This window comes from Motacilla alba, chromosome 4A (assembly GCF_015832195.1).
Source record: "Motacilla alba alba isolate MOTALB_02 chromosome 4A, Motacilla_alba_V1.0_pri, whole genome shotgun sequence".
Classification (NCBI taxonomy): Eukaryota; Metazoa; Chordata; class Aves; order Passeriformes; family Motacillidae; genus Motacilla; species Motacilla alba.
This window is the reverse complement of record NC_052045.1, coordinates 16129209-16153974: the sequence shown is the minus strand read 5'-3', so window position 1 is coordinate 16153974 and position 24766 is coordinate 16129209. Positions and strand designations below refer to the sequence as shown.

General features: G+C 48.2%; 2 protein-coding genes across 5 annotated transcripts in view; one reads left to right on the top strand and one right to left on the bottom strand.

Moving 5' to 3' along the window:
- Positions 1-2817: 2817 nt before the first annotated feature.
- On the bottom strand, positions 2818-4180 carry LOC119712910 (translation initiation factor IF-2-like). Its single transcript, XM_038164771.1, has 2 exons — positions 3695-4180; positions 2818-3379 (listed from the first exon to the last, which is right to left on the bottom strand). The coding sequence occupies exons 1-2, from the start codon at positions 4166-4168 to the stop codon at positions 3041-3043; spliced, it is 813 nt and encodes a 270-aa protein (XP_038020699.1). The 5' UTR covers positions 4169-4180; the 3' UTR covers positions 2818-3040.
- The window catches only part of NEXMIF (neurite extension and migration factor), a 164562-nt gene continuing 143062 nt past the window's right edge, over positions 3267-24766 (top strand). For 2 of the 4 annotated variants that reach the window (XR_005259900.1, XM_038164767.1), the window contains exon 1: positions 4050-4186. The gene's annotated coding sequence lies outside the window, so the exon portion shown is untranslated. Of the gene's footprint in view, positions 3386-4049; positions 4187-4208; positions 4961-24766 lie in introns of those variants that run through there. The other 2 variants (XM_038164769.1, XM_038164768.1) reach the window with 2 other exon arrangements.

Here is a 24766-nt window from a genome sequence, read left to right as displayed (position 1 = left end):
GTTTGGCCGTGGAAACTGGTGAGAGAAATGCACAATTTAAAGGAAGATTTACAATCTAAAGCTGAAATGTTGCAAAGAAGGTGGGAGAAAGGGAGGAATAGGCAGGGACAGATTTGGGGGCTCAGAGCCCGTTAGCAGCACAGTTGAATGGGGCCAGGGGAGCCTCAGAGGCTGTGACCCTGCTGGAACTGCCTGACTTGAATAAGGAGGTTTTTAGCCTTGTGAGGCAGGGTTGGGTGTCTTTGGGGTGTTTGGTGGAGCAAGGAGCCTGTCCAGGAATGGAGAAGCCTGGAAACTCCTCTGGGACCCATCTCACCTTCGGTCCTTCCACAGCTCTGCCAGGCACCTTGGAAACTTGTCTTTCCCTCGAAGGTCAGTGACAGCCTTGAGCACCTGCTGGGAAGGTGTGGACTGAACATCAGCTCTGCTCCTGCAGCTGCTCGGAGACAGCACTCGGGGGGGATGCAAACAGCCAGGAATGCTGGGGGAGCCTGTCTGCAGCCGGGGGCTCAGCCTGCACTGCTGGTTTGGGTGGCTTGGGATGGTTTTCTGGCAAAGCTGCAAGGCTTGACAGGTGTGCCAGAGAGGAAAGGAGAAATTCAGTGAGTGCAGCTCGTGATTCCAGCTTTCTTCTCCAGGAATGGCTTTGGGCTCAGTAAGAAGGACTCACTGTCTGCAGGCTCAGTGGTATTTCCCACAGCATGCTGTTGATTTTGAAGCACATACAAGGACCTGGGAAGGAAAGAGGAGGAGAGGGGGGAAGTCGGGACAGTCCTTCACCCTCATGAGTCAAAACCCCATACTGCTTCCTGGAGTGCTTCTCATTCTGCCAATGGTCTCTGTTAGACTGTTCTTGTTCAGAAGTTTGTCCTGGAAGTCTGAGAGAGTGGGGAAGAAATCCTCTCCAGGTGTTTGTGTTAGAGTGGGATAGGAGGGTGATGTCTCCTGCCACCCTGCTGCCTTTCTCTCTGAGTTTGTAAGGTTCATAACATCTGGGCAGCTTTCTGCTTGAACCATGCTTTACCAGGCTCACCCAAGAATGCAGGATTTCAGATCTTCTGAAAATCCCATTTGTGTTCTACTTGTGCCATGGGCAAACCCGAATCCTCTGGTGGACCTCTGCCTCTGGTATGGTTTAGTAGAAGGGCTGTGTATGACAGAAATTAGTTGGGCCACAGAAGAATAAGGATTTGACCCGTATTGGGTGTGCTGCAGTGGCTCCCATCAATCTGGAAAAGAAGGAATCATGAAGAAAAGAATGAATGACAGAAAATGGGCACTTGGAGACCTGGAAACCACCGTGGCATTGGCCTCTTGTCATAACCCAGGTTCTTTTCTCTTAGGCTGACTCCTGCTTCCTGGAGAGACCAGCAGGCAGAGGATCCTGGCATATATCCATGTCTGGGCACATGGAGTCTGTGTGAAGACAGCTGGAAGGCTGGGACAGATGTAAATGTCTGATCTGCTCCGTGGTACAGGCTGCAGTGAATGATCACGGTGCTGGCTGCAGCAGTGGAGCTGCAGGGGGGGCAGGAGAACAGCAGGGCTGTGGGGCAGGGCTGGGCTGGCAGCACAATCACCCCTGGCTCAGGGGCTGCCGATCCCTTCCTGCCAAAAGGAGCTTTCTCAGAACCTTGTTCTTGCACCTGTGAGCCTCTATTCAACAGCCTGGAAAATGAACACCCTGCCAAGGGTACCCTGTCAGTGCCCCTTCCACATCTGTTTGTGGCAGTACATGGAAAGATCACAGTGCACAGCCTGTTAATTGTGCAGATTGCCCGAGATGCTGTGCAGAACTTCAGGCTGCCTGTCAATCACTGTTGTGGTGGTTCTGTAACTGCAGGACCTTCCATGAGTGGTGAGAGTAAGTGGAACTAAAGGCATTGTATTGTTTCACAGCCCAAGGATAATCTTTGAGCCTTATGTTTGTGTTCCCCCTAAAATACAGCACTTAAATAAATACTTGGGTTGTCTTTCTAAACTGGATCCAGGTGCAAGGCTCACTTAACAGAATGTGTCTTTTCATCTCCACCAAGGCCCTCCCCAGGTTTCCTTCTAATCTTATCTCGGTGATTATACTCAGGTGATTGCCATCACCTCCGGCACACAGCTCCAGTGTGGCACCTTCCCAAAGGCATTGGCAGCAGCTGGGTGGGTCTGCCAGGTGCTCCTGGCCGTGTTACTCCTGCCCTGGGAGCTGCCTCAGCAGAAGAGCTGCCAGATTTGCTTGTGTGCCTTTGGTGGCACTTTTCAAGGGCACAGCCCCTATGTGAGGTTGCTGAGGGCAAAACCTGCCCCCAGCTCATTTTGAAAGCAGTTCATGACCACCATCCACCTGTGTGTTTATTTTAGAGAGCACTGCCAGGTGTGCTGTCACCATCTCACCTGACCCTGATTAATTACTTATTTATATTACTCGAATCTTTCTGCCAAGAAAATGACGGGGTAGTGAAACAAAATGCAGCATTACAAACATGCAAAGGTGCAGGGACCGAAGTGTGTGATTCCCACAGCAATGTGGTGAGGCTGGAGAGGAAAACCATCACTTGGGATAGGACTGCAAAGTGCTATTTCCCAGAAACTGTGACACCACCTCACTCTGTGGCCTTGGGCAAATCATTTACTGCTGGTCTCAGTTTCTGCTACCCTTCAAGCGTGTGCCCTGACACAGTGGGAATGAATAATTTATTCACATGTGATGTATGGCATGCCCTGGTTCTGGGTACTGCTGTTAATGAAGAAAAAATGAGATTAGTTTCTTATTTTGCAATGCTGAAGGTTCTTATGTAAAATGCTCTGAATTCAGAGACCATTCCATATGTTGTTGTATGTTCTTGTTTTATTACTGCATGGATGGGGGGGTCTCTGATCCTGTGGGAACAAGGACTAAAGTGCTTGAGACTTGAATATTTTAACCACAGAATTAACTAATCAATTTTTAGACTGTATGTGTTGTTTAAGATGAAAAAGTAACTCAAGCAATAACTTAAGACTAGAAACCTCTTTTAAATATCACAATGAACTTAAATAAACCTAAAGGCTAATAGGTGTGTCCGGTTTGCCTTCTATTTGCTAAACCATTCTGTTGACTCAGGAGATGAAATAACAGAAGTTTCCTCCGGTCCCCGGTGCAGAAACCCTGGCCACGGTGCACATGTGAGGACAGAGACACAGGGCTGCGGGGGGGTCCTGCGAGAAGGGGAGGATATTGTCGGCTCACAGACTCTGGCGATGTTGGCTCCTGCCTTGACTGTTTGTCGCCCTCCTGCTCGGCAAAAGGCAGCGGCTGCTGCGTCCCTGCCTTCCCTCTGCGTGCCTGGCATCTCGGCGAGACCTCAGCCATCCTGAGATGAGGCAGCCTCCTCCCGGGAATGGGCATCTGAAGGTAAACCACAGTTTTAGACGCTGTTATTAATAGCGCGATCATGAAAATAAATCAGAAAAGCTGCTGCAAGCCCTAAGGTGACTCCCATATGCACTATGGAGAATTCAGGCGGATGGACAGCGCTGGGAGCGACTTCCACTCCCGGGCTCCGGCCGAGCCGTGCGCGGGCGGTGACACCCGCTCGGCCCGTTGCCCCCTCCCCGCCGGCCCGGCCCGTCCTGTCCTGTCCTTCCTTCCCCCCGAGCCTTCCCGGCGCCCGCGTTCCCTCTCCCCGCGCCGCCGCCGCAGCCCCGGCCGCGCGTTCGGCACCTGCCCGGGCCCGGCGGCGGCCGCGCGCCCTTTATGGCCGGAGCGGGCGCGGTGCGCGCTCCCGCGGGCCGGGCCGGGCGCGGGTGCGCGGAGCGGGCAGCGGGCGGGCGCGGGTCCCGCTCCCAGCGAACAATGGCAGCGGCGGCGCTGCCCGGCACCTCCTGAATGGGCGCAGGCCTGGGGGGGCGGCGGCGGCGAGGAGGAGGAGGAGGCAGCGGCGGCGGGGCGAGGCGAGGCGGGAGCCGCCGCCCCCCATCCTCCCTCCCGCCCTCCGCCCGTCCCTGCGCAGGGAGCGCGGGGCCGGGGGGCCCGTCCGTGGGGCGGCGGCGGCGGGGGGAAGGGGCGGGGGCCGGCGGCGGGAGGCGGGGGCCGGGGGCGGGCGCGTCCACCTGCGCGCGCCGGGCCCCGGGCGCATGGAGCAGCGCTGAGCCGCAGCACCGGCAGCGCCCGGCGGGCGGGGGACCCCCGCTCCATCGCGGGCCCCGCGCCGAGGTGAGTCCCGCCGCGGCGGAGCTTCAGCCACACGCGCCCCCCCTCCCGCGCCGGCACACCGCGGGGGCAGCGGGGAGGAGGAGGAGGAGGAGGGGATGCTGATGGCAGCGCCGGCCTGCGCGGAGGCCTGCGGGGAAGTTGCGGGGTGTGCGTGTGTGCGAGGGTGGTCTGAGGTGACGGGGGGGGGCGGGAAGTTGGCGCCGTGTCCCCCCCCCGGGCAGGTGCAGCGCGGGGCGGGGGCGCCGCCCCGCCGGGCCCCCCGGCGGCCGCGGGGGCCGCGCTTACTTCAGCCTCGGCCAGAACAAAAACATAATGAAGGAGGGGGGATGGGATTTTTATTTTTATTTAAGGGGAAGAAAAAAAAAAAGCCACAGCCCTGGGAGTAGCTGTCACCGCGCGCATTAAACTAGAGAACTGGCTAATCAAATAAAACTGGCTCATTGTCTGAAACTCTATCCCAGCGCAAAATGCGGCTGTGAATGTAATTAACCATCTGTCTGGCGGGCGGCGGAGCGCCGGGTCCGTGCGGTCGGCACCCGGGCGCTGCCATCCCCGAGCCCCGGGATGTGCCCGGTGTGCGTGTGCGAGGAGGATGCTGGAGCGAGGGGGGGGAATGAAATCCTTCCTCGGCCCCGAGGCGAGCGAGCGATGCACGGTGCGATAGATGAACCCAAACAAGCCGTGGGGGACCGGCGGTGAACGCCGAGGCGATCGGTTTGCCGTGGGTGATGCTCCGCCGCGTTCCGCCTCCCGCGGGGAGCCCGCGCAGGATGGGTGCGTATTTGGGGGATCCGCGGCCGGGAGCCGTGGGTGGATGCGTGAGGCCGGAGGGAGCGGTGCGCCTGTGCGAGCCGAGGCCTCAATGAGCCTCTTGCGGGAAAACAAAACGGCTCCGTGGTCCTTAAATCCTCCCGGAGGTTTTCCCCCCGTTTCCGCCCGGCGCTTCTCTCGTCCCCCCTGCCCCGCGCCGGCCCCGAAACCTCTGTGCAGCCATCAACATCCTGGTACTCGCTGTGCCGCGCCGGAGGTACCTGCTGGCATCGCTGGAGCGGCGTGGTACTGCGGTAACACCGAGCCCGCGGCGCACGCTGCTGCCAGCGGGGCTCGGTGTGCCTCTACACACGCTCCTGCCTCTTGCTTTGCTGTTTTAAATTTTTTTTTTTATTTTTAAATTTTCGGTGTGCGTGCGGTTTAGTAATGGCATAATATAGAGGCTAAAAAAATAGCGGCAGCGCTCAAGCAGGTAGGATGCAATTTAAAGTCACTTCAGCTAATACCCCATGCAAGACTGCATTTGTTAAGGTATGTGAGCTGTGCAGAAGGCAGCAGCCTTTAGTGAATCACTTTTGAAAAACAAATACTTGACAAAAGAACCAGACCTGCTAAATGGATAACAATTATGTAAGCCTATAGTAGGTTTTGATGTATGTCAAGTCTGTTAAATAAATCAACCTGTTCAGTGAATAAATCTGCTCTGCACCAATGCTTTATTATAATTTTTTTAAGGAGAATAAACCTGTGTATTTAAGACGTTTTTACTGATGTGAATCTCGTGGCCAAGCCCCATAGCTGGCAGTGACACAAGACAAATCCGTGGGGAGGGTGGGGTGCAGGAGCGTGGGGAGGGATAAGGTGGATATTAAAAATACACAAGGATGTGCATAAGGATTCCTAGTGATAAAATTCTCACTGATCCATGTCTTGATGGAGTATTTGCTTTGCAGTGGCAATGGCCCATACAAAGCTACATTGATTTAGCTTGCTCCGTTCACGATGGCAGTTCTGGTGAATAATTATTTTCCCAAAAGCCCTAACCAAGGGAAGAAAGAGAGTCCCTGCTTGGCCTACACAGTAGTACAGTATCTTTGAAAGCGCGTATCCGGCTGCAAATAAAGAGAGCCAGTTCAAGTGTTACTACACTCAGCAGGAATAAAAGGGAGGCAGAGAAGGGGAGCACCCGGCTGCCTTCCCCGTGTGCCTGGTCCCCCTTTCCCTCTCTGCTCCTCGCCCTCCGCTCAGCTTTGGGGGCAGGGAGGGGGGATTTCTGGGGGTTTGTTTTTCCTTTTTTTTTGTGTTTGCTGTTGCCTTTTGGAGGCGAGGCTCTGGCAGCCCACTTAAACGTCGAGTTCTGAATGTTGAGGAGTCTCTTTCAGATTGAAAAAAAGGGGCTGTGGCCAGTGGGTTTTAACTTCCCTGGCTGGGACAGGGAGTATGTCTGTGTGGGGCAGTGCCTTGGTGGGGTCCTTCTCTTTTGAGATGGAGAGGCCTCGTGGATGGTTCTGTGATGGGTCACGTGTGTATCTTTTTCCTGGCTCTGCAAATAAAAATATGAAAAGACTCAAATGTGCTTGCAGGACCAAGAAGGCCCCAGGCTTGGGGAGAAAGTGTTCCCAGACAAAGGGGTCTGGCTCCAGTTGTATCCTGGGTGTGGGACCCAGCCATCGATGCGAGGTGCATTTTTTGGATATTAAAGCTTTTCCATTGTAGCAGCAACCCAACCGTGCTGCTTTCCCCCAGCACAGCAGTGAACCATCCCCTTGAAGTTTATGCCCTGTTGCAAACAAAAAGCAGCATTAGGAAATAATCTTTTCCTTGGGCAGAATCCAGGGAGGAGAGCCATGCATGCTCCAGGCCTTGCCCTGGTCCTTGTGTGGGGGCTCTTTGATGCTGCCGTTGCTGGGTTTGTGTTTGGCCCTGAGAGAGGTTGGGTAGCCTGACGGTCTACCAGAGCAAAATTGCTATTGCTTCTCAGTAATGACAGCTTTTAGTCTGTGAGGGTATTTTAAAAAAATATTTTGAGAATTGGGAGCAAAATAATTGTTATGTAATCCACCTGTTATGTTCAAAGTCCTGTTTTCCACCTGGGAGAGGATTGCACTTTTTTATTTTTATGCTAGATCTTTGTGTACTTTTAGCCCCGCTTGAGTTGGCTTTATAATCATTACCTGTGTATACAGTCAGGTGCTTGACGAGCCTGATTTTGTGGATGCTGCCAGCAGTGAGTAAATGAGCCATGTGGCATGAAACTGAGCAAACCGTGTTTTGTTGGTACCTTGCTCTTCCCTCTTTTCTCTGAGCTGGTTGTACACACCCCTAGTGTCACCCGTCACCTGTGCAGGGGTCTGAGCTGTTCTAGCACAAGGACCCACCTGATTTCTTACCTGTATGTGCTGTGAGAGGCGTGGTGGGATCTCAGCCTTTTGGGTTTTTGATTTTAGGGCTCCTGGGTGCCGTTACAACCAGACATTAAATAATTGCCACGCGTTGTGTCGTGTAGAAAGCAGTGCAGTTGCAGATGCTGAAGATGATGGACTGCCTTGAGCATCCAGGTGTGGGGGTTTGCATCTGCATCCTGAAGGATGCAGGAATTGAGTGTAAAACCTGTCCTGCTGCCCGTGCTGAGGGTTGGTAGCACTGCTGACCTGCCCGTGGACACAAGGAGAAATGGGGAGTGTTTGGGAAAGCCGAGCCAGAGGGAAGCTTACAGGAGGAGCCCTCAGTTCTGCAAATGAGTGTTGAACCCTTATCCTTAGCAAATTGTCTTAGGAACAGCCAGGGGAAGTGGCTTTGGTGCCGTGGTGCTCTGGACTGTGGTGGTAGTGCTGGTGGATTTTGTTTGCAGTTCAGGGGAGTAGCATGTAATCTGTGTAATGCTGCTTTTGTGTGCCTCTATTGCAAATTGATGTCTGGGGAATGACATGAAGCAAAGGCTCTAGACCAGCAGGTCTGTGATATTTTTGTAGCAATGTCTTTTTATTCAAAGCAGGTGTCATGGAGATCTTTCATCCCAGGATTTCTTTCATCCCTGGCGTTTGTTAGCTTGTGTTAAAACTTTAAATCTTGAGAATTTCTTCTGTACAGAAGGTGTTCCTCATGTTGCTCTGGCATGGGCTGAGCTATGATTATGCAGTCTCCAAAGAGTGACACGGATGAGGTGGATCTGTGTCTGCATGGCTACGTCAGCCCTGTGAATAATCCAGGGACGTGGCCCAGTGCCCTCCAGTCACAGGCAGGGTCTGTGCCCGCTCAGCTGGAGCAGCTGCACAGGGATCTGGGAGTGGGCAGCGCTGGGGGTGTTGTCCCTGGGCAGAGTTTTCTTCTAACCCTTAAGCCTTCAGATGGTGATTTATGCCCAGCAGTCTGAGCTCTATTTGCGGTCTTGTTTGCCTTTAAAAAAGCTTTTGACTACGAGATAACTGATTTGCTTAATTTATCCAAGCTCTTGTCTCGATAGTCTCCCATGATGGAGAATTCTGCTGGCTAATTGTTGCCTTTCACTGATCTTATACGTCTTTGTTTTCTGCTGCATCTTCAGAATCTGGGTGGATGTGTCACTACAAGCTTCTGATCGGTCTCCTTGTCTTCATTTACTGGTGTTGCTCCCTGCTGGGAAGGTGGAACCACAGTCTGCTGGCCCAGCAGCCCTGCTTCTGCTTGGACCCCAGCAAATTAATTACCCCTTCAGTTTAATGCCTTCCCGAATTGTCCTGTCGGGACTGTGATCTCTGTCTCTGCCAGTAGCTGCTGTTTTCCTCAGGCATCAGACCAGAGTGCCTCTGTCTTAAGAGGGAGCTTGAGGTCTGACTTCTGGTGTCCCCTTGAGTGGTGTTGCAGCGCCGGTCTCTGTGTCACTGGGGCTGGCAGGAGCAGCAGAGCCGGCCTTGACCCCAGTTTGGGGTTTTTTGGCAATTTACCAGCTTCCTCCTCTCGCTTCTGTGGGGTTTCTGTTGTGCAGAAGGGGCTCCTCGAGGTGGGTTTGGTGTCGGGGTCCCTTCCTGCTTTGTGGTGTTCCCTGCTGGTGTCTGGGGCTGTTCCACACTGCTCCGAGGCCCTTGGAGAGAGGAGAGTCAGGATTTCTAAAATGACCCCAAACAGCTGAGGTGTTTTCTGCCTCTGCTCTCCCCCAGGGTAGGGAGCTCCTCACAAATTAAACCCCAACATTGTCACTGTCCTTTTCCTGACGTGCTGAAACTGCTGAGAAGGTGGTGATGCAATGAGACTCTTACATTCTTGAGGGTGTTTGGACACTCGTGGAGTGTCCACACTGTGGAGGTTACCAGGAAAATGAGCTCTTGTGGATCTTGCAGGACCCTCAGGAGTGCCAGGACGTGTTTGGGGTGCTCAGAGCACTCCTGAGAACTTCTTGGTTCTTTCATTCCCAGCACGGGTCCTGGGGAAGGCTTGGGCACAAATTCCCAGCTCTTTCCCAGTTCCATTCCAGGTAAGGTCTCTGCCATGCTCTGGAGCTGCTTTTGGAGCTGTGTCCTTATTAAAAAAAATCAGATTCCTGTCCTTGAACTTGAGAGGATTTGAATTGTCAGTTACAGCACAGGGGAACCAAACGTGGAAAAGACAAGTTCTGTGGGTGAATTTTGTTTCCTGCACAATGTCCCAATGAATGAGATGAGTCTTTGATGGAGGAGGGAAGTTGAAGCCTTATGAAGGGCCTGTTTATTGGCATTAATTATTTTTTATTAGTTACAGCATCCGTAGTCCGTTGGCAGCAGAAGAGCCCAAAGTAAGAATATTAATTCTTCAGAAGTTTTTCAAAGCTTGCATTTTTCATAAGAAGCTTGTGAAGCTTCAAATCTAAAGCTTCCAAAGCCTTTTTTTTTTTTTTATTCTTCAGAAGTGCCACTGAAGCTCTTTTTTTAATTTCTTGTATTTTAGCTGAAACTATGAGTTTTACACATGGAAAAAAAAATAGTTCTTTGCCGTCCACTTCATCGGCCCCAATTTGCAGGTTCCCTGGCTGGGTCAGCTAAGCCCTCTGCAAGCATCAGCTGTGCCCTGGAGAGCAGGTGGGGACCCTTTGCTCCTAATTTCCTGTCCTTTTCCCCCTCTGGTTGGGGTTTTACTCGGTGGCTGAAGCACAGATGGATGTGAAAGGTGGATTTGTTTGTGACTGGCCAGTCAGGACAATACTTGACCTTCACAGTTGTTGAATAACTTCAGAGAAATGCCGAACTGCTTCGTGGGAGCGAGGAGGGTGGCTGGGAATTTAACCAGGACAGAGGGGCTCTGGTGTCTGTTTGACCAGCAAGCAGCTTTTTTTTTTTTTTTTTTTTTTTTCCTGGTAGCCTTGCAAGGTCATGTTTTAATACTCTGAATGTGAATTTAAGGGTCATGTTGGTATTTCAGTGGTAGTACAGATGGATGCTGAATCTTATTGCATATTGCTCCAGGGAATGGAGCAATTAGTAATCTTGGCTCTCTCTGAACCTCGAGGGGGAAAATGAAAATTGCCTTTTCAGGGTGGTCACTGTTCTCATTTGCATGAAAAAACTGTTGGGGAGTGGGGTGATTTTAGCTACAAAAACCTGTGATGTGGGTTTTTTTGTTTAATGTTATTGCCCACATTACACGGACAGGTTAACTTCATTGACAGCTGTGCCTTTAACATGGCAAGATGGGTGGAATTTTTGGGAAGATCAGAAGGGAAAGTGCTGCTGACCACAATTTTTCAGCTCATGTTAAAGCAAACAAGCAAACCCCAATTTCCCTGACACCACTGGCTCTGTAGGGAGCAGCACACAATAATTTCCCATGGTTTGTTTATGCCTGCCTCTGAGGAAATCTCCTCTATCAAAATCACCTGTCCATGCAGCGACTCGCGTGAGAGAGAGAGAGATTCATTCTGGAGGCCATGGAGCATTCACTGGCAGCTCGAGCAGGAATTCAGCTGCCTCTGACACAGGCAGCATGGCTGATGCCAGCAGTGGAGCTCAGGAGCATTCCCAGCCCCTGGCAGGTGTGCAGCAGAGGAGCCCCTCAGCCCAAACCTCCCGCAGAACAAATGATTGTCCTAACCCTGGAACCCTCACTTACTTACTTGTCTTATTTGTCTGCTTAGTGTATTGTCTGGTGGAGAGAGTTTGTAGTGCGGGAAGAGGAGTTTTGTGTATTGTTTCTTTGGTTCATTTTTGTGTATTGTTTCTTTGGTTCATTTTTGTGTATTGTTTCTTTGGTTCATTTTTGTGTATTGTTTCTTTGGTTCATTTGCTCTCAGTCCTTGCCTGCTGCTTGCTGGGTGTGAGCAGTGCCTCCTCAGCAGGTACCAACAGCAGCTTTCTGGGAGGTGGATGGCAGGCTGGGCAGGCCGCTGGGTTTCCAAGGAGCTTCTGGTTTGAAAGAGTGAATTTTTGATTGGCTCGATCGCTCAGCATCGCAATTTATGGTTGTTTCAGGCAGCACAAAAGTTGTGTTTCAGGATTTACACTGGGGTTACAGTTTATGTCCCTGTGCAGTGTTGAGCTAAGAACCACGTGCTCCTTACAGTTCTCTCTTCTTCTGCAAAGGGTGTTTGAACTGGTGCTTAATCATCAACAGGGTCTGGTGCTGATTTCACCCTTTGGAAGCATTTCTGGCTTTGCAGGAAGGATGAGCATTGGTTGTGCTGCAGAGCTGCAGCTCCTTAGTGACTGATGTGTTGGCTGTTATGTGGAATTACTGATTCTGATTGCTGGTGTGTGGAATTACAGGTTCCAATTCATGTGTTAAGCAAACCTTGGTATCTCAGGTTCTCTCTGGATTTTTTCCCTATAAACTACATCCTCCCTTCCTCCCTTCTTCACCTCTCCATGCACAACCTGTGTGCTGGATTCCTCACTAGGATGAGTTCAAGACCTCCTAAAGGTTAGTTCAGGGGGAGCTTGGAACCGTCTTGGATTAATTTTTTACCCACTGCAGGTGGTATGGAGGGGGTGTTGGGTAAAATGAGTGGCTTGAGACTAAATACAAAACAGCCTCAATGCCAGCAAAGAGCCAAGAGCAGGAGTGGAGGAAGGTGGCTCCTAGGAAGGGATTGCTGCTGGGACATTCAGTGAAAGTGATGGGGAAAAGAGGAAAATGCTGCTTAAATTGTGTTTTGAAGCTCTTTGGCCTGGTGGGGTATGGGAAAGTCTTCATCTGCATTGCGATCAGTGAGTTTGTGCATGGTGGAGTCCAAATATTGTATCAGAAATGCTTAATGACTGTCTTGTCCCTTAAACCTCATGTGAAGGCAGAAGGGTCGTGTTCCCCATTGCAACATGCAGTAAACCTAAAATATCTGAAATCTGCAGCTGAAAATATAATTGAAGGCACTTTAAGGGTATTACAATATTTACATAACTTATATAAAATATATTGTATCTATATAATACATGATTATATTTAAGAGTATTAAATTTATATAAAATATATTGTATCTATATAATACATGATTATATTTAAGAGTATTATCCTATCGTATATTCTATCATTCTGTTAGGCCTGGGCATTTGCTGAAGGGGCTGTGTTAAATCACTCCTACATTTGCGAGGGTCAGGTTGAAAACTTGAAATGTAGCTTGGAGTTTAGTCAGTATTTTTCTTATTTTCTTAATACCTTCATCCCCCTCCCTGCATTTCTGGGTACAGCCATACCCTGTGGTGGTGGCTGCTAAACTTGTTATCTGTGGCTGTTTGAATAATTTCTCTTTGGGGCAATATAAGGCTGCTTAAATATAAATGACAAGAGGGGAGCAGCAGAGTTGGAATGAGCATTTCCAGGTCTGATGGGGGCTCTGCAGGGTCCTCCTCAGAGTCCCCAAATGCTGCCCACTCTGCTCTGTCTATCCTTGAACAACTTCTGTGCAGTGCACGGTAAATGGAAGTCAAAATAGTTTGTTTGATGTTATTTATTCAAATCTGGAAAGGATGGTTGTGCAAAGACCAAAGAAAAATGGTTTTAGTCTGACAAATGCCAAGGGTTTTTGTTTTGTTTTTAAAGCCCAAACAAACCCTTTGGGATCCTTGGCTGGGAGTATAATAGCATGAAATACACCATTCCTTTCATTCTGCTCCCTAAAAATCTAATTTTTTATGCATTTAAAGTGGGAGTTGAGGCAAAAACAGAGTTTAGCTCTGTTGACCTATATTTATGAAAAGAGAAGGCTTGCTAAGTGTTGCAAGGAAAGAATATATAGTGCTGTTGGTATACCCTAACAAAATGTACACACATACTAAAACCACTTTTGGGATTCTTTATCTTCTTACTGAATGTTTAAGCCCTTTCCAGCCAGATTCAATCCATTTTTGCAGTTCATGGCATGTATATTCAGGCTGCCATTAATAGCCATGAGGCACCAGTGAAGAAGGGCAGCAAAACAGGGAGTCTAGCAAGGGAGAGCGGTGGTGCTGAAACCCTCCCTGATCCCTAGGTTTAAAGGTGAGCCTTTTTTTCCTCTGTTTCCTTTTTGTTGTTTTATTTTTTAATTCAGCCCACTCTCTATAAAGTGCAGTTTAATGGTTATCATGCTGCTTGTTGCATAACTGTGGCACAGATGTTATTTTTTTGTAATGTTGCCTGACATATTTAAAAGGGAAAGATAGGAAGGGAATTTATACCCTTTGGAGATGAATATGTGGAGCCTATTAGTCTTAAAAAAAGTGTGAAGAGCTAGTTAGAGCTGGAGCTGGCACATCTCTGAAAGGCTGATCTGTGGAGTGGAGCTCTTCAGATAAAGAATGAACATGTTTTATCTTCTGGAGTTTGTTGTGTGTGTTACCAGACAGCCTAAAACCCAAACTTGGTGGGGTACTTAATATTTAGGCACATGATTAAATATTTTATGGAACTGAGACCAAATCCAAATGCATATTTAATAAAATGCTCTCCAGAATTAAGTTGTATGGGATAATCACTGGTGGTGCTCAGAGTTGAAGGATGTGGAGATGAAATACCTGGCTCAGCATGGCTAGTACTGAATGTGTAAGTGTTTATTTCACTGCAGCTGCAAACAACACCTTTAAAGTTGCTTTCTTAGGAAGCTTTGACTGAGAAAATACAGTTAGGAGTACAGCTTTAGCAGAAGGAGAAAAATTGCATCCAGGCCTGCCATTTCTGGGTGGAATAGGCATAAGAACATGAAATCATCTTTTTTTGGCATTTCTAACAACGTTAGAAGTTCTAAAATAGTAGAAATGCAAATCAGTAGAGTGAAATGGTAGATGCTGTATTTATATTTATTTATGTATAATAACAGAATGCCTGGTGTTTCAGATCAGCACAGTGCGCTTGGATTCGCAGAGTATTTGTTTTATAAACAGGGACAAAGCTGCACAACCCACCTCTCCCTGCTCTACAGAGAGCAAGCCACCTCACAGGGAAATGAATGACCTGCTAGAAATGCAGTCGGGGAGTGAACCCAAGAATCTTGGCTTCCCAGCCCTTGTTTGAGCCCGTGGGCTGGGCAGGGGGATAATTGGGATAAATTGATAAAGGGGAAAGGGGAGAGAAGAGGGAGATGTGACACCCACTGTCATGGAGCATCTTTTTGAAGTTGTGGAATAAAGATAATTCAAATGATTCTTCTAAAAGTACTTGAAAAAACCCCAGTTATAAAAACAAACAGAATGAAACCTGAGAGTGTTTTTGACTTGTTTCTGCCTAGAGCAAGACATTTGGGTTAGTTTTTATTTTGCTTTTGTTCTGCCCTTTGTCCCTCCCCCTTGCTGGATTACCTACTACAGGAAATAACAAATTAGGCAAAATAAATCCTAAATTACAGTTGGAGGAGGCAGGAGCTGCTGTGTGAGGTTAAAATTGCAGAGGCTCAGGTGTAAATTGGAGGGCAGTCCTTGTGCCTGGCATTTTCTTCCCCAAGAAGCAGGTGAGGTGGGCTGTGAGTTCATCCCTCAGCTCTGGGGGTGCTGGGGGGGGAGGAGATGTCTCACCCTCCTCTCTTGCTCCATCAGAGGCAAGGTTTCCTCACCTGGCAGGTGGACACAGCTCCAGGGGTGGGAATTTTCTCCCTTTCCAGCCCAGTGACACCCATGCAGTGTTTGGCGTGTGCTGCTCTGGAAACATCCTCTTCTGGCTAAGGAAAGGATGGAAAATACAAGGCTAAAATAGAAGGTTCGTGCTGATGCAAGCTGTGTTTACTTTTGAAAATTCAGTTTATTAAACTCAAGGCTGCAGAACTCCAGGGATCAGTGATGCTGTCTGAACATCACCTTCCGCACCGCACAAGCAATTTTTCAAAATTACTTTTTTAATTAAAAGTTGTATCGGTTTAACGCGAGTTAAAGGAAAGTTCACAGGCTTAGCATCGTCTGAAACATGCTGCAGATTTGGGAAAGAACCTTTCCCTGCCTTCTAAAAGTTTATCCAAAATAGTGAATATGCATGGGAAGAGAGGGAAATCTCCTCCTGGACTCGGCCTCTGAGGGATTGCAGGGTGAAGGTATTTATTGATTATCAGTCCAGCTCCGCTTCCATTACCTTCAGAAGGAGCTGCAGAGCAGCAGAGTTGGAATATGAACATAAGCAAAACAAGGAGGACTCGAGGTACAGCAGAGGAAAGTCAATACAGAGCTTATTTAAATGTCAGCTGCCTGGAAGAGCTGTGCTCAAAAGCTGTGAGGAGAGATTAGGTCTGGGACACGACTGGAGGGAGGGAGGGAGGTGGCTGAGCAAGGCTGCTGCTGTGGGCAATGCCTGCACTAGGAATATGTTAAGGAGGGAGAGGAAACTGCTGCCTGAAAATTGCATCTGACAATTAGTTCTGAGCCACTAATTGGAGAAGTTCCGTGGCTCTTGGACAGGGGAAGCCTTTGAGTGTGGTTGGTGGGCGATCTGATCCATGTTAACAGTGTTATTCATCAGCGCTGCTGACAGGGATAAGTGACACCCATTACAAATCTGTTTACTACCTCTAGATAATGTATTTAGTTTCTGAACGTATGTGCAGGGTAGGGAGTCTCTGTAAGCACAGGGTTTCTGGAATTTTATAGAACTATAGAATATCCTGGGTTGGAAGGGACCCACAGGGATCATCGAGCCCAACTCTGAGCCCTTTGAATCATTTTAAATCACATTGACTTTATTTTCCCAATAGGTCAGAGTTGTAATTCTGTGGCATTTGTCAATGTAAGGGGTTTTGTATTTGGCGAAAGCTTGAGCAAAAAAACTACTGGTTTGTAGAAGGATAGCCCGATTCTGAATTTCATGGCCATTTTTATTTTGGAAAGTTAGCCACTAATTACGTGCTGTAATAAGAGGTAGTTTTATTACTGTTGTGCCTGAAATAAAATTAGGTTGAGCACTCTCACACAGGAAACATTATTGGAGTCAACCTCCAAAATGTTGCACTTGGGGATGTGGCTTAGTGGTGGACTTGGCAGTGCTGGGGTAATGGTTGGACTTGATGATCTTGGAGGTCTTCTCCAACCTAAATGATTCTACAAAGTCCTCAGCATTTTAGCCAGGACTGGAGGCGAGAAAGATGGGGTGCTGTAGCTCACTGCAACCCAGACAATTTATTCTTTACTTTGTCAGCCTCCTGCTTCATTCTGGATGGAGTTTGGTGGTTTTGTCTGCAGGGGGCTGAGTGCCTTGTGCATGTGAGAGCCAGAGGACTCGAAGGCTCTGACATCCAGCCTGTTCCTGGCAGTGTTGGTTCCTTGGCACAGCCAGACTTTGTCTTAACCCTGATCAGAACCTGTGTGGTGTAACAGGTGCTTACTGGGGCCAGTGAGACCATGGCCATGGGAGCAAAGTGCAAAACAAACTCTGGTTTGGATGTGTTTCTTTGCCATCTACATAAGCACACAGCAACAAGCCTTTGTGCTCTTACCAGCCATCCCTTACGGCCTCGCTGTCCCGCGCTGCCTGCAAAGGTGCATTTACTGGGAAACATCCCAGCTCTGCACGTGATCCTCTCCTGCAGGGAGGATGGGAGAGCAAACACTGTGTGATGAGCTCTGTTTGCACTGTGTGATGCTCTTCTGGGCAGAAGGCCTCCCACCAGAAGACACTTTATTGTCCAGAAGGGCAGGTGAGCACGCCGGGCAGGCAGGGATTTTGCGAGTAGGTGGGATGTGAAGCGGCGGGCTCCAGTTGCTGTCCCACTCTCTGGCATTGGCTTTTATTTTCCAAAAGATGTGATGACAGCAGAACAGTGGACAAGGGACGTAGGTTTGCATTTAAAATACACAGCAGGTACCACTGAGCCAGAGTTTACTTCTCTCTTGGCCCTGTAACAGTGCCATCACTCTTCTGTCCTGTTCACCCCATTTCTATAATGGGATTATTCATATGGATGTGTTTGCTTCCCAGGAGTGTCCTGAAAATCAGTTAAAGTTGGAAAAGTGTGTTGAAGAAGTCTCTCAGTTCTGCTTTAAAAATTTTAAAGCCTTAAAAATTTAAGTTTAAAAATATAAAAACTTCTTGATTTCTTTTAGTAAAAAGAAGTTTAGCTCCTCCTCAGCTGGAGTTTCCTCCTTGCATTTTTCCTGTTGCTTGTGTGTGGTATCCATGGCTCTTCCAGTCTGCATCCTGCTTTATAAAATGTTACAATTTATCCTGTGCTGGAGAGTCAGATTTTCAGTATGTATGTTATTACCCAGAATGGGAATAGGAGGTAACCTTCGAAATTTGGGCTGTATAACTTCTTCCCCTTCAGATGACATGGAGGAGTTCTCATGCTTAATTGAAAGGTTCAGGATTCTATTTTCAAGACTTCTATTCTAGTGAAAGGTGGAGAGCTCTTTTTGCAGATTACTTGTGGCCAGGACGGATTTCTTGTCCAGAAATTAAACTACTTTAGCAGTTTTTTCAAAAGGCAACTGGGGAGCCAGTGTCAAGAGGGGTCGAGTTAAGAGGAACACTTTCTGTAGCATTTAAATGAGAGATTTCTTGGAGGGGATCCTTCCAGGGGGGGTTATCTGTAGGTGGTGTTAAAATCCTTGGATGTTACTGGAAGTTGGATTGAAGGTGAAGGGAGGGAGCAAGGATGTGAATGCTGGGAGGAGTGAAGCGTTTGCTCTTGCAGGGCAAGGAAACACGGCACCTTCTCCCTTACAACTCTCACCTGAAGCCCATGTTTCCTACCCCTCGTGGACTTCTTTGGTTCTCCTTTGGTTGTATTTCCTTTCAGTATCAAAGCTGCATCCCCTGAAGGTTGTCTTGGCTTTTGGTGCCTGAGTTCACACAGAGAATGAGATGAAACAAGACAAACTTGGTTCTAATCACTCTCGTCTAATTCTGCTGCATAATGGAGATGAGCAGTACTTACATAACAATATCCTAGGATGTTAATAGATTTAATAACCCAGAAAGGTGGGAAGAGGTTCTGAATTACCTACAAAATGGCATCTAACTAATGAAGTTTACGGGAAGCTCATCTCTTTGAAGGAGAGTCAGATGGTAGGAGCGAGACTTCTGCATATGCTCAGAAGAGGAGACAAAATGAAGCTGCCTGTCCTAATCAGAATAAAATTCCCATTAAAAATAAGTTCTGAGGTGCTGTTGGATTATGCCAGTAATACAGGGCTTCTAATTCAAGTCTTGCAAAAATGCAAACAACACAGACTCCTTTAGATTACATCTTTTTTTTCCAAGTGTTGATATGTTCCAATCTTGGGGATTAGAACTCTGTATGTGCCCAGCGAAAACAATCGGTTCATTAATGCTGTTTTGTTAGACCTTGCCCCCCTCTTGCCATGGTGATAAGGGACCTTAATTAGATCCCAGAACAAATGCTGGGGAGCTTGACAAAAAGGAGAAACATGGGGAGGGGGTGGAGAAATACTGAGATGTTGTTAGCAGATACATGCGGAGAGCTGTATCCTGCAGAGGAGAGACCGTGTTTTATGGAAAACACTGGTTTCCTTTCCCAGGACCACAGCCTGTGCTGCTGGGCTGGAAACATCCATGGGCAGCGTGTAGGACTGGCACTGGCAGCTACATCAGATCCTGCTCCATGGGCCCGGGAGAGCGGACCAGGAGCGCGCTGCTGGCGGAGCTGTGGATTAAAAATGTGCATTCCCCAATCTGTGCTGGATGCTGCTGATGGTCCCCCATGGGAAGTGGCCAGATCTTTGGGCTGATTCATGTGTTCGTTTGTGAACAAGAAAATGTCTGCGTGGAAAGGGAGAAGGAGGAGAATTCAGAGGATTTTTATGAATACCTTCCGCAGAGAGGGTGTAGGCAAAAGAGGGGGAATTGTGGTGCTAAACAATGAAAAGGAAGGTTGGCGAATAATGCTAGCTGGGAAAAGGAAGAGAGCTTTCTCTGAGAAGCAGATCTCCATGTGGTTTCAAAAAAGCAAGCATGCAGAAACACGGGCGTTAAAAATTAAGAAATGCTGGGTTTTTCTGTTTGTTTTCTCTTGTTGGGTGCTCAGGTTACACCTTCAAAACTTCCTGTGCCATCGTTTGAGGTAGAACATTAACTTCAGGTTAAAATCCCAGCTTCTCATTAACTGCATTTCCAGTCTGAAATCGGAGGACTGTGGCTATCAGCTCTCATACCTTTGTCTCCAGTCTTAAATTACGTGCTCCTGATTAGTTGTACTTCATAATTATTCCTTACTTAAATTACCTTTCAATAAAATAAGACTGTCTTTTTGAGTCTATCAGAGGAAGTGTGTTTTTCTGGCCATAAGACAGTTGTTCTCTGAGCAACTAATTTATTAATTTATTTTTATTTTCATGTCAGGTTTTCTGTATCACAGTGACATGTCTTGGTACACAGGTGAAGATGTTTCAAGCGAAATTTATTGCATTACAAGATGATGCATAAAAGCCAACCCTGTTGTCAAGGTCTATCAAGCAGTTTAAAGCTTGGAATTGGATCTCTGTCTAGCCTAATATTTTAGAAACTTATAAGTAAGAACAAGGTGTAATTCCTCTATTTTAAAAAATAGGCCTCTGCAAAGCATGCATCAAATCTGCCAGCATTTTAGTAAATATATCAAAAAGCAAATTCAGGTGCCTGTAGACCTACATCTCATTTAAACACATTATAGTAGGTGCTAAAGTAATCCTGTGAGAGGCAGGTGTTATCTCTGGGTAAATACAGAACTGTCCATCAGCCCTGATGATGTGGGAGTGCCTCTGTCTGATCTCACTGAGCTCCGTGTGCCTGGGGAAGCAGCAGGAACGAGCTGTGGCACTAAAAGCTGCTGGGTTTGGTGGTTTGTGCCAGTTCCTTCTGAGCTGGTTGGGTTTGGACAGGGTTTGGTTATCCGGAGTTAAAAAGCTCCAGGTGTCATGGTGTGCTGCCCTGCCCAGGCTGCCTGTGACAGAGTTGCAATGGGCTGATTTTAACAAAGGTAGCTTTGTTTTTCCTGAAATGTGTTCAGAAAAGAGAAACTATTTGAAGTTTGCTAAGTACGAGCTGTCTTGCACTTTCTTACTCATCCACTATTTCTGTGTGTTTCCAATACTTCTCTTTAGGATATTTATTCAAGGTTAACAGAACCTTCTTTACAGTTCTTGGTGTTCTTTCAAAACCCTGGAATTCATTATTTGTTAATTTATCTAGAGAGCACGGTGGCCTTAAACATCCAGGACTATCCAGAATTAGTTTCTGTTTTGCAAGAGCAGAAGGAGGCTTCACTTTGGATCTGAATGGGAACTGAGATGGTCCAGTTTAAGTTTTCAATTTTCCTTTGCAGACTGAGAGTGACTGTTTAAGCTTAAACGAGTTGTAAGGGTTATAAAGGCAATTTCATGGACCCTCAATGGAAAGGAATTTCAGAATACATACAGGATGACTGTAGTTTTAGTAACATTAATAAAATAAGAGATTAAGGTAAAGTAGGGGGAGGAGATTTGAATTTTCAGATGGCTGAGATGGAGGAGTGAGGAGGGTGAGCAGCCTCTGCCTGCCACTTAATTGGACCTCAGAAAAAACTGGAGACCAGGTGTCCCTGCTTTGTAAACCTGTGGTCTGCAAAATTATTGTCAGATAAACATTACTGCAGGAAAGAAACCTATAAACTCAGGTTTTTATGGGTTATAACGCTGTTAGTTGTAAATAACACCATTAAAATCCACCCTTTTCAGACAGATGCTTCAGGAAAAGGGAATATGAACTCCTGCCCCTCTGTAGGAGTCTGTGCTACAGAATTCAGGGAAGGTCTCAGTGGGCCTGGAGCTGCTCTGGAAGTGGCTGCTGGTGTGGTGTGAGCGTGGTAAAACCAGAGCAGCACGTTTGGAAATTGCCTTCAAAGTCTTTAAAGCTGCAGGGGTTGCTTCCATGTCGTATCTGGTTGAACATTTTGGAGTTCTGGAGGGAAAAAAGGCAGGCAGAGGATAAACAAACTACATCACTCAGTATTAAGCTGAACTTGCTCGTGGGTTTTAGTTTGAAAGGAATAAAATGAATATTTCCATCTTAATTGTTAGTCCCCCCCTTGGCAGACTCGCTGTGTGTGCTGGTGATGGAACTGTCTGACTTGGGTTGGAGTTGCTCCTGTCAGAGCAGGAAATGCACAGTTAAGGTACTAAAGAATGTGATTAGATGGTCTAGAGGATTTAGTTGTAAATCATGATTTATTTTTTAAACTGTTGTTCCTAGTGTTGTACATATTAACTAAGAAGGTCTGTTTGGCTTATGCTAAGTCAAAACATTGTAGGAGAGTTTTTAAAGTCACCATTTAAAGCTCAGATTATAAGGTAAAACTCAGACCTTTGCTAATTCCAACCAGTGGCTGTCTGGTCTGTGTGCAGAGGAATACAGAGAACAAAGTGGGAGTGCCAAAATGCCCAATTCCCTGTTCCCCAGAGCAGCAGGTTTGCAGCCAGGGCAGCAGCAGCACGTGGAAGGTGTGCGACTTCAGGAAGACACCTCTGAGTTAAGCTGATAAAACCTCTCTTTAATCCTTATTCTGGTTTCCACCTACTTCAATTAATTATAGAGATGAGTTGTTAGTGGTGAGTTTTATGAAACGTGTGTAAACAGTGTGTATAATGAAAACAATAAAGACCTCATTTGTAGATCAGACATTAGGGAGATAGGATTATTTCCTGGCTCAAAGCAGGTGTCAGTTACGTGGATAGTTCCCTTTGTGTGCAAGTTTCATGCAGGCAAGTGTTTTGCAGGGAATAGTGCACTTTGGAGAGGTGTGTGGATTTTACAGGCTGGATTTGTACAAGTGCTGTCCAGCTGCTGCGTCCAAATCCGTGCTGGAGCTGTGGAATAATGGTGCAGCCACACCAGCAGAGAGAGATGTGTGTGGGAGAAGTCCTTGGTGGCCTGGCTTCTGCTTTTACAGTTTCTCCTGAGCTAATTGTTGAAGCCTTGCATTAAAAAATGAAACCTAATTAAGGATTATGTGAGTTGAGCAGTGTATTTGCAGCGAGTCTGTTGGAAGTCTTGATTCGACAACTCAGTGTGCTCTCTTGAGAGAGTTTCATGATGTATCTGAAGCATGTCCAGGAACAGGACTGTAAGAGAAGGAATCAAGGTCATATGGAAATGATGCACAGCTTGTTTAACAGCAGATCAGCCATCCCAGCCAGGGTTAGCAGTCACTTGCCAGGTGTGTGTGCTTGACCCGGGGGAGCCCAGCCCTGGGACTGGTTGGCTGCTGTCAGGTGGCAGCTAATGCCTGTCTCGGGGCAGGAGGAATACCACGCATCTTCTGCAGCTGGGCTGCTGTTCCTGTCTTCTTTCCAGCCCAGGAGGGCAGAAAAGTAGTCCAGCAAAAAAATTTGGGATGATAGCCGTGCCTAAGGGAAAGCTGGGGCTGCAGGGAGCATCACACCACTGTCTCCAAAAAATACAGCTCTGGTCTGGGACATGCTTGGGCCGTGGTGTCTCTTGGGTCTTGTGGAACAGGTGGCACCAGCTGGCAGGTCAGGTGGTGCCCAGGCAGCAGAGCTGCTGTCAGCAGAGGTGATGGGATGGTGTTGGATTATGCCCTTTTCTGACCCACAGATGGGGCAACCGAGAGGCATTTTAAAAACTTTTATTCTATTTTCAGTCTCATATGAAAGGTGAGACAATACAGATGTTAGAATTCACACCATCACAATCAGAAGCCATCTATTTCTTAATTATAATACATTATAAGGATTTCTTGGCCTATCTGCTTTTGCCACGCCATGCTGTAAATGCCTTAAAACCAAAAATCTCAAATTACCCCTCGTGGATCCTACTACAATAGATCTTTCATAGTTTTATTTCTCTGAAGTATCTAGTCTTATTTACAAACCATCCTTTGAAACTTGTTTCTAGTTCCATTTCTCTCTCAGCAATGTCTGTCCTACTCTCATCTCAAGGTTTGCATACAGATGCACACTAGGTGAGCCTTCTGTCAGGCTTTGAGAATTCCCTCCAAATCCATTTCCCACAGGATGGCAGAGCCGCGGGAGCAGCAGTGGTGGTGACGATGGGATGGCAGAGCCCCGGGAGCAGCAGTGGTGGTTGTGATGGGATGGCAGAGCCCTGGGAGCAGCAGTGGTGGTGACGATGGGATGGCAGAGCCGCGGGAGCAGCAGTGGTGGTTATGATGGGATGGCAGAGCTGTGGGAGCAGCAGTGGTGGTTATGATGGGATGGCAGAGCCCCGGGAGCAGCAGTGGTGGTTGTGATGGGATGGCAGAGCCCCGGGAGCAGCAGTGGTGGTTATGATGGGATGGCAGAGCCCCGGGAGCAGCAGTGGTGGTTATGATGGGATGGCAGAGCCCCGGGAGCAGCAGTGGTGGTGACAATGGGATGGCAGAGCCCCGGGAGCAGCAGTGGTGGTGACGATGGGATGGCAGAGCCCCGGGAGCAGCAGTGGTGGTGACGATGGGATGGCAGAGCCCCGGGAGCAGCAGTGGTGGTTGTGATGGGATGGCAGAGCCGCAGGAGCAGCAGTGGTGGTGACGATGGGATGGCAGAGCCCCGGGAGCAGCAGTGGTGGTTGTGATGGGATGGCAGAGCCGTGGGAGCAGCAGTGGTGGTTGTGATGGGATGGCAGAGCCCCGGGAGCAGCAGTGGTGGTTGTGATGGGATGGCAGAGCCGCAGGAGCAGCAGTGGTGGTTGTGATGGGATGGCAGAGCCGTGGGAGCAGCAGTGGTGGTTGTGATGGGATGGCAGAGCCGCGGGAGCAGTGCTCTGGCTCCAGCGGTGGTGCCGGTACCGGAGGAGCCTGGAGTCTGCACGGGGCTGGATGATCACGCTGGCCTGAAATGGTGCTGGCAGGAAAGCTGGGGCACTGCCTGGCTGTTTGATTTGTCTCCCTGGCTTCCCCTGCCTTGGCTCCTTTGTGTTGCTGGCAGGGAGGCCGCATCTCGAGCTGCAGATGGTCACAGGGAGCAGGGAGGCGTGAGCTGGCGAGGGGCTGAAGTGACCGGGCGCTGGCGGCCACCAGGCAGGAGGAGCCAAGCAGCCGCTCCCACAGAGCCCTGGCAGGACTCGCTCCCTGCTTGCAGGACCCTTCTGCAGAATACAGCAGCCTGTAATGTTGGCCTGTATATATTTAAAATATAAAATTCATTACAGTTGTTCATCTCACAACTCCCCGGAGTTTCTCGTTGGTTTAAGCAAGTGATGTAGTCAAACTCGTAAGTGCAGAAATGTCCAAGAAATTAAATTAGCAAGCCAAAAGTGATGGCGTGGAAGGGGGCAGGAGGTAATTAAAAGATAAGACTTTGTAAAAAGCTTGATTCAAAGATTTGTAAGCAGATGTTCAGAGTGAAATTTTTTCTTTGTGTTCACTGGAAAGTTTCTATGTTATTCTTGCTTCTCAGTTGATGACAGAATAACAATACAGCTCCAGTGTCTGTCGTGAACAAACTTCTGTGCGCTTTTTTCCATAAAAATCCGTTTTGCAGTATGTGG

Coding starts and splice junctions, on each gene's coding strand:
- LOC119712910 (XM_038164771.1), bottom strand. CDS start 4,168: ATGGAGCGGGGGTCCCCCGCCCGCCGGGCGCTGCCGGTGCTGCGGCTC. Junction 3,380..3,694: donor CCGCCGCCGGGCCCGGGCAG/GTGCCGAACGCG, acceptor GTTTACCTTCAG/ATGCCCATTCCCGGGAGGAG.